General features: G+C 38.8%; 2 protein-coding genes across 2 annotated transcripts in view; one reads left to right on the top strand and one right to left on the bottom strand.

Annotated features, from left to right (window-relative positions):
• The window catches only part of itga10 (integrin, alpha 10), a 370,978-nt gene that overhangs the window by 257,863 nt on the left and 104,380 nt on the right, over positions 1-8,735 (top strand). The window lies entirely within an intron of this gene.
• prpf3 (PRP3 pre-mRNA processing factor 3 homolog (yeast)) lies at positions 284-7,695 on the bottom strand. Its single transcript, XM_087778787.1, has 17 exons — positions 7,555-7,695; positions 7,221-7,367; positions 5,586-5,716; positions 5,171-5,326; positions 5,012-5,083; positions 4,711-4,931; positions 4,519-4,637; positions 3,440-3,627; positions 3,132-3,298; positions 2,973-3,055; positions 1,982-2,125; positions 1,814-1,913; positions 1,250-1,363; positions 1,056-1,174; positions 905-982; positions 780-838; positions 284-712 (listed from the first exon to the last, which is right to left on the bottom strand). The coding sequence occupies exons 2-17, from the start codon at positions 7,357-7,359 to the stop codon at positions 563-565; spliced, it is 2,040 nt and encodes a 679-aa protein (XP_087634913.1). The 5' UTR covers positions 7,360-7,367; positions 7,555-7,695; the 3' UTR covers positions 284-562.

The following is an 8,735-nucleotide window of genomic DNA, read 5'->3' as shown; positions in this document are numbered from 1 at the left end:
CTGCTGATGGAGCTCATGTAGGACGAGTGCTCGGAAATACACCCCCCGACCTCCATCATTTCAATAATACACCAGTGGACGACCCACTCAAGTAAGGCTTTTGTTCATGAGAAACTATACATGTGAATATAGTACACATGATTTCAAATGTTCTACCTTATAATGGTTATTTATAAGAAGCATATTTTGAAACTAAAACACCCACTGAGTGGAGAAACAAATTTTTAAAGTCACTTAAAAAGCATAGAAAACAAGTTCTGTATGAATAAGAGAGAAGTCGTGGTTCTTAAAAACAACTGCTTTATTGCCATCTTTATTCCATCGCAAAAAGTGTGTCACAATTCAACAGATTATGCTCGTGAAATATAAGTTGACATCGCAGATCGACACATCGTTGTTGATGGTTAAAGAAGCACTCAAATACGCCAACATCCATGTGTGGTAACGCAGCAAAAAAAAAAAAAATCTGCACTTCTTTATTGTGACACATCATCGATATTCAAAATGGTTGAAGTCAGTCTTTTTTCATTTGATTCTTCCGAGGTTGAGTGAGGGATGTTTTTTAGTCGTCTGTACTCTCCAGCACACTTTGGCTTAGTGCAAGATCCCAATAATGTTCCGTACGGTGTTTTTTGAAGTGTTCCCGGGCCATGCTCTCTGTCGGACACTGCTTGAATTTGATCTCCCCGTAACTGCGGTCTTTGGCCGTGCCCTGCAGGAGAGAAGGAGTTCTTTAATATTGAAAACAATTCAACTTGACAGAGCGTGTGGGCACTTACTTCCCAAATCAGCCAACACTTATTATTCCTCCGTGTGTCGTCGTCGCCTCCAAGCATATCTGCGCAGAAAGAAACCGTTTTGATAACTCGGGTCCATTACAGAAAAGACTAGTGGCGCATCTTACCGTCTCTTTTAGAGTTATGCTCCTCCCACTTGATCCTGTGCGTCATTAACCTTTTGAACTTCTTCTGTGCTTTTGGACCTAAAATAAATACGATCACAAATGTGAATTAAAAGCTGGTCAAGACTATAAGTGCAGCCTTCACTCAGTTTACCTCCTTCCACCACGACAAGGTTGACATCTTTGTGTAGAACTACTGTTCCCGTCAGGTACAGCTGACTAGCATTGGCTTCCACTTTGAACTTTTTAGCAGGATTCTGCAGGTTACGGATCCTGTGAAGTGACAGAAGAAGCTTTAGTTGGATGAATCTTAACCATGAATAGCAGCTGAACAGTTTCAAGACTCACCTGTAGACCGAGATGTGAACACCATTGGAGAGATCTTCTTTTAACTTTTTCACCTTCTTCTCTTTCCTCTGCTCTGATGTGAGCTTGCGAGCGGCGTTAGCGTCCTCGTGAGCCCTTAAGAAGAAACGTATTTCATCAAGATTTATTTTAAGGATATATTTGTAGTATTGTCGAGTACTTGACTCTGGTGCTGCAGAATTTACAGACTACATGACTCTTGACGAAGTCGTAACTGCTTTCATTTCTTGAAACCAAATTATGTCCAAACATCAGCTTTTAAGCTGCTGGAGTCACTGTATCCTCTCGTTCTTAGTCATCGTCGGTATCTATTGGGAACTCATTGTTACTTTAGCTATGGAGGATGTACTGACTGGTGCCATCTAGTGGTCTTTAGTTGCAACATAGTATTGAAAAAACTGAATATTTGTTCAATCCATCAATAAAAAAATATATTCATATACATTTATATTTTAAATCTAAAATTGCGTTATTCAAGTGTATGGATTTTTCCTCCGACCCTAATCCTCAGTAGAATAAACGTTTAAAAAAAGGTTTTCTACTCACTTTTGTCTCTTGGCCATCTGTGCTCTGACGTGAGCTTCTATCTTCGTGGGGTCCTGGACCGCCTCGGTCCCCAAAACTCTCATGAGGTTGGAGATACGTACTGTAAAACAGCAACACAACAGTCAGTATCTTTCATCCGTCTTGTGGTTCAAAACATGCTAGCGGCACCTTTGGGTTCTGGCGGAGGCATCAGTCCCAGACGGACCTTCTCCTGCACATCTTTCTGGCCTTCTCTGCGCGTCTGTCTTCTTAGTTTCTTCTGTTCCTTCTTCGTCAGGTAAACACCCAGAGGCACCGGCTTGTCATGGTCGACTGGGGAAATGAGAACAAAATCACTGTAGAATGACACAAAATTGACCTGAAATTTCTTTAACAGGTGCCGGATCAAAATGCTACATGTCTGTGGAACTGCTTTGTATGAAAGTATATCCATCCATCCATCCATCCATCTATCTATATCACTGCCATGAGATATTGAATGGTTTTTGTGTTTTTCACTATTCATTTTTTATTGACACGTTGTAATCATTTAAGCATGAAATCTTGTTTTAAATAATTTGATCAAATCATTTCTTTATTAAAAGCTATGAATTGTTTGATTGAATTTGTAAATGTTTTGCATTCAATTAATAATTATTCAAAGGATAACCGTTTTTTATAATTTAATTGAACAAATCAAATAAAAAATCCAATGTCTTCCAACAGTTTCCAAAATTGATGCATTTTTTATATATTATTTAACAAATTATAATTAAATTAAAATAAATAAAGTTTCCAAATTCATTATTTTTTATTTATAGCCTTTTAAATTTCATATAAAAGCTTGATCGAGTATATCGCTACTCTTATGGTATGGTCTGGTGGTATTTACTATTTCTAAAAAACAATAATAATACATTTTTAAAATGTTCAATTTTTTCATTCAATTATTTAAAATACAAATTTAACATTTCTAAAGAATAGTTAGAATTGTATTGCATTATACTTATATTATATACATTATATTGTATTAAATGCTCATCTTAGGTTTTCTTCAAGTTGCATTAATACATTTTCGAAACAGTGAATTCAACCGTTCAATAGTCTGATGACACTGATCCACAGCTATGAACTACAGTGGTTAACGGTTAAGTTTTCAAATGGTTGCAGATCAACTTACTTGGGGGGCTGATCTGGGCAGGATGTTCTACCAGGTTTGTCACACCAAAGAGCACCACTTCGTCAAGTTTCGTGTCAGGGGTTCTTGAAAACGTACAAGAATAGTTAATAAACCATCTGACAGCAAGCAAATATATATTTAATCCATGTCATTTCTTACACTTCAAAGTTGGTGGGCAAGATGTAAGAGTCCCACCACTCGATGTTCGGCACCTCCTCGTCTCCGAGCTCTTTCTTGGGTGCGATGAGGGCCAGTTTAGTGGACGTCTGGATTCCAGTCTTTCTTGCAGCTTGAGCGATTTCATTTTGTAACTTTTCTAGCTGGGCCTGTTCAGGGAAAATTAAAATTAAATCTTAATAACATGGTAGTTTTGTTGGACATTTCTAAAGATTCAAACCAGATTAGCATCAGGAAGTTCACACAAACGTGTTTAAAACCAATGTAGAAAATTTAAAATTGCTAGTAACCTTTGTTCGGATCCTTTGAGCAATCTTCTCGAAACGGCCTTGCTCGTGAAATTTGAAGCCCTTCTTCGCCCGCTGTGCTGCTACCAGAGTGACCCTCCCGTCGAAGTAGGACGTGGATTCCAAATCATCCCCGGGTTTTTCCTTGAGTTGCTGCCGGAACTGCTCCCGTTTGACAGCTCGGATGTTTGCTGCGGAAAACAACAAGTTCAAATCAGAAAACATTTGTTGCCAGTATTGTGAAAAGGAACACTGGCTTTTTTGTGTTCTTGGTGCATAATTAAGGATAATGAACTATGATACAAATAAATAAAATAAGTTAGTCATAGAATAAAGGTGGGTAAATTAATGATATATTTAAGTATACAAATAAATCCTGGTGGAATTAAAATCTTTTCAACTCAAGCAGAAAGCTTCTGGCCCTTCTTAAAGACGAAACCAATTAAAGTTTCCCAGTGAAGACAAGCCCAGGCTGAAAAAATTGCTGAGACAAGTTACACCTCTGCTTTTTCCTGGAGAGCTTTGTGTCACAGTCTACACAATCTGTGTAACGTAGAGCTCTGTGGTCTGGGATTTTCCCACAAAGCCAGACTTTGGTGAAGCAAAGCACAGAAATGTGTTCTCTGTTCCTTGTCAACATAAGCTGTTGTCCATGGATCTTTTTTTCGCCTCACGTTTGAGAGAAAAAAATCTGAGACAATGAAGTCTTTTACACTTGGTTTGTACTTTCCCTGTGTGGTGACAGGAACACTAATTTCCCAAATGAATTTTCCTGAAGGATCAATCCATGAATCCAAGTCTACGGCGAGAGTCTCAACAATGATCCTGCTAGCCCCCCCACTCTTATTTATCTTGTGCTTTACGACAACAAAGACACATTTTTTTTTAATCATATGTAGAAAAATCCCTTTACACGCAAGAAGTGGACCGGATGTTTATAAGCTCCTCTCTTGAAAAGGAGTGACGTATAATATACGTTTCCAAGCAAAATAAACCAAGCACCAACGCAGCCGCCTGGCGCGCTATCTTGAATAATCTCAAGAAATATACACTTAATCAAGAAAAAAAACTTGCATGAATACCTTTCAGTGTGGGCATGCGGTGTGTGAGCTCGATCTCTTTGCCGGTCGCATCCACTGTTCGACCTTTGTCATCCAGAATAAGAGGCGTTGGCTTGTTCATCTCCTTCACTTCTAGTTTCCTAAACACACAAAAAATATATTGTCTTAACACTTTGTTGTTTTCAACACACTTCAGAAACTGTCAATACTCACAAGGGTGCGATCCCCATGGCTTGCAGACTGGCAAGCGCCTGAATCTGAGGCGTGGGAGGAGCCAGAGTATTAAGGATGCCGGTTTTCGCCGTCTGAGCCTGGATGCGAGCTTTGAGCTCTGCGGCTTTACGGGCCTTCTCTAGAGCATCGTTCATGAAACTGGTCGCCTGGGAGCGTCCGATGGATGCAGCTGCACCAGCGTTGCGTGCCATAGGACCTTCCTGTTATGTAGAGGATGTGTTAACAATGTTTGTTGTAAATAACGTGATGGTTCATGACACTTAAAAAGAAGAGTTCACACCGAAGAGGCAAAGCTTAGTTTTTTCTTTCGCTCCTCAATCTCTTTTGTTGCTACCGCCATCATTTGTGTGATCTAAAAGATACAAAAACATTATTTTTAAAATGTCTTTTCAAAATACAAAGGCTTGATAATACAGTATTATAGCCCATGTTCATGTACCTGTATTTTGGTGAGTATTCCAGGGCTCTCTGATGGGGGGCCTGGTATCACATCTGAATCTTCAACCTCTTCAAAGCGATGTACTCGTTTACGCTTCGGGGCTGCTCCATCTCCGGATTCTGTAATTTCTTTAACAGGTGCCGGATCAAAGAGATCCTGGAGGAAAGACACATTCTTTTTAATCATTTTCATCTTTGTTCTCATGTCTGCTGACGTGTAGTGACAGGAACCCTAAATTCCTAAAGCAATCAACAAGGTTCTGAATAAATATCTACAAATAGAAAGCCAATACACAGATATCCTTAATATAGATACAGAGGAGCCCCAGTTATGAAGGGGTTAACATTCTGAAAATGTATAGAAAATAATTGTGTTTGTGTACATAAAGCGTATCCTTATCATCATATATCCTTACTTTTAGATCCCTCTTTCGAGATTTATCTGCGGTTCCTTTGCTGACACGGGAATTGCGCGTCTCCTCCACAGCATCAAAGAGTCTATCCACAAACCCTCCCGTTGAGTCATCCAGGAACGGACGCAACTGGTCTGAAAGAAGAATACGGATTCAATTAACAAACAAAAATCATACTTGGGCATCATTTCTTATCCTCTCACGACCTAGTTGAGCGAAAACAGGTGAACTTGAAAACATATCTGAAAGGCAGAGATCATATATGTACGATCATTGGCACATCTGGTTATTTCAACCCTCAGAAATAGAGAACTGGTAAAATCTGTGTTTAAACTTTTCATAAAGTTAATGAAACAATGAGAAGCCGAGTTGATCTTTCAAAAAGATAGAAGTTACAAAAAGTAAAGAACAAAACATAGGCTCTGTCTGCATATAGCTAAACAAACTCTGAAAGGTAATGATTGTCTTGAATTTTTTTTAAAGGGTAATGTATTCTTGGATTTCTGGCTCTGAAAATTGAAGAAACTCTGTTGTGGAACAAAGGGCTCAAATTATATTACAAAAAGAACATTAATGTTAATAGGTCGTGAAAAACTACAGAGCCAAGACAGAGCATCAAACGGCTTCTCATGCAAGCTATTAGTTTACAACAATCTTAGTCTCAAGTTTATTCTTGTCCATGATCGAGTCAAACTAACACATCTGCGTTGGCAAGCACCTGGCACATGTTCCCACTTACAATATGGTCACAACACATGCCATACCCAAACATGTTCTTGGTCTGTCTGAAAGTTAGCCCTGAATGATATAAGTAAGTATTCAAGTAATTTATATTTGTGTAGCACTTTTCCAGACCAGGGTCACAAAGCGCTTGAACAATCAAAACAATACACAATAAAAAATATACTTAAAAGGTCAAGATAATACTGAGAACAACACAGGTGTCTCAGAGAACCAAGGAAAAGCCTGAACGAATAATAATGTCTTGAGAAGTTTCTTGAAGGAGTCAGTAGATCATCAAACACAGAGAGAGAGGAAGATCGTTCATAAGCTTAGGAGCAACAGCCTGGAAGGATTGTTCAGGAACCATCAGTAGATTCTGATCCACAGACCTCAGAGATATTTAACATATCTCTGGGCTAAAATCTTTAATGAACCAAGCAGAAAGTTTTCAAAAAAAAGATTAAACATACAGTACACATACTAAAACCCAATAATAACAAAAAAAGAAACAATTAATACAAAATATAAGAACAACAGAGCTATGAGTGGTTTCTTTCAAGTGTTCTGTGGACAATATAAATGGATAAAATCGAGTTCCTACTCCTGACCTTCTTTTCCATTCGTTTAAACTCCTCACTAGTTTCTCCTGAATTACTGCATCCTTTCTGGTCCTAACATTCTGGACCAGGGTATCAAGACCTTGGGTGACGGTGCACCCTAATGGATGCAATGATATTTCTGCACTTATATTGTAGAACTTCTTTTATTAAATAAACGTGATGATACCATATGAGTGGTCAACACCTATTACATCTCACTGGTGAATGTTCAATGGACAGACCAAAGACTATAATTCTCGTTTGGTTTTCTCTCTAAGCAACATGTAATAGGAGTAAAGCAAAACATTGCATCTACCTGTCGTTTTCCTCTTGTCATATCCTTTCCCCACACAGTGCAGAGCTGCAGTGACCACAGTGGGTTCAGAGGAGCCCAGCACCTTCTTGACCGTCCTCTCCACCCACGGCCTCAACTCCTCCACCTCCCGCTTAGACATGGTGTGCTCTGGAAAACAAGTCCAACAATAAGAAAGACAGAATAAACCTCGAGAAAAGTGAAGTTAACAGGGTTAATAATGAGTTTTTGCATCGAAACCAACTACCAAAACAAACCCGGCTACAAGCTAAGGAGGTAATGGTAGCGATGCTAGATTGAAATGACAGACGACGAAAGCAACTTTTGTCAAACTTACAAATAATTGTGACCTCGTCTCCAGCCCAGCAGCCTTGATGGAGAAAGATAAACTAAACGCGCTGGAATTGAAGCTGAGAGGATAATTGTTTTCAGTGAAACTTTCGGTGTGCGACCACACGACGTTCCAAACCGAAGCTCCGGAACCGGAACTGGCTGATGTTCCTTTCCTTTCTCGCGATACTCCCGCGCAATCAGATCGAGTGAGTTAGGTTGTCTCCCCCTATCGGGCTGGAGGAAGAACTACAATAAAATGATAAAGGAGGGGGGGTTTAGTGGAAATGGAAGAAACAGTTGAAAACTGATGGAAGTATTGAAATTACAAGTGCTATTATGTAATATTGAAACGATTTATTGTATGACTGTACATGTGTGAATGTTTTGGGGATGATTTCCATATATATAACCTTTCATTTTTAATACAAATGGAGAATGAACCTAACCTCACTGAAATAACCTTTGACACCTTTTATTTACTTTTTTTTCTACATATATTGGATTCTTTAATAATATATATTTCTTTTTATATCTATATATTTATGTATTTGATTTGCATAGGATTTTGTGCAATAATACACGGCAAAAATATTGTTTTTCTTTTTCAAAAACAGGGGAAAGCTAACTATTTGGGAGAGAAAAAAGTGCCATCACGATTATAAGCTATTTAACAAAGAAGCTGAACTTGTTTTTATTCATTTATCCTTTTTTCATAAGTTAAATTAAACTATTTTGTTTAAATTGTGATTGAAATTGAAGCACGGTCCATTGACAGATGGACAATCCACATTTATGAGGTAAAAACGAAACATTTAACCTTAAATAAAAGCTATACATCCTGTAAGGACACAAGCATCAAGAGGTCATGGATAAAGAGCTTCCTTCTTCTTAAAGTGTTTACTCAGGGTCTATTTTTTTTTTTTTTTACTCCAGTCAGTGTTGCTTATCTATGGACTAATCACAGTGAACCGAGTGCCCTGCTAGTAACATGTGACTGTCAGGTGATCTTCGTTTCCTTCCACGCTCACCCACCCCCCTCTTTTGCTCCATCTTTACAGGATGTGGGTCATCTGAGTGCAGTTGTAGTAGAGTTAGCACGAAAGCAGTTGTAAGCCTGAGGCGGCACCAGTTTGCCAGATCACCCCCCCACCCCCCTCACACACACACACACACACACACACACAC

The sequence above is a fragment of the Callionymus lyra genome, chromosome 17 (genome assembly GCF_982586985.1).
Source record: "Callionymus lyra chromosome 17, fCalLyr1.hap1.1, whole genome shotgun sequence".
NCBI classification, from domain to species: Eukaryota; Metazoa; Chordata; class Actinopteri; order Syngnathiformes; family Callionymidae; genus Callionymus; species Callionymus lyra.
Note: the sequence above shows the minus strand (reverse complement) of the source record. Positions and strands in the feature narration are given on the sequence as shown.

What these genes read in the sequence shown, in the direction of transcription:
- prpf3 (XM_087778787.1), bottom strand. Translation starts at nt 7,359, where the DNA reads ATGTCTAAGCGGGAGGTGGAGGAGTTGAGGCCGTGGGTGGAGAGGACG. An exon ending in TGACAAGAGGAAAACGACAG is followed by an intron (nt 5,717 to 7,220) that starts GTAGATGCAATG and finishes TTCTTCTTTCAG; the next exon opens with ACCAGTTGCGTCCGTTCCTG. An exon ending in CCGCATGCCCACACTGAAAG is followed by an intron (nt 3,628 to 4,518) that starts GTATTCATGCAA and finishes TGTTTTCCGCAG; the next exon opens with CAAACATCCGAGCTGTCAAA.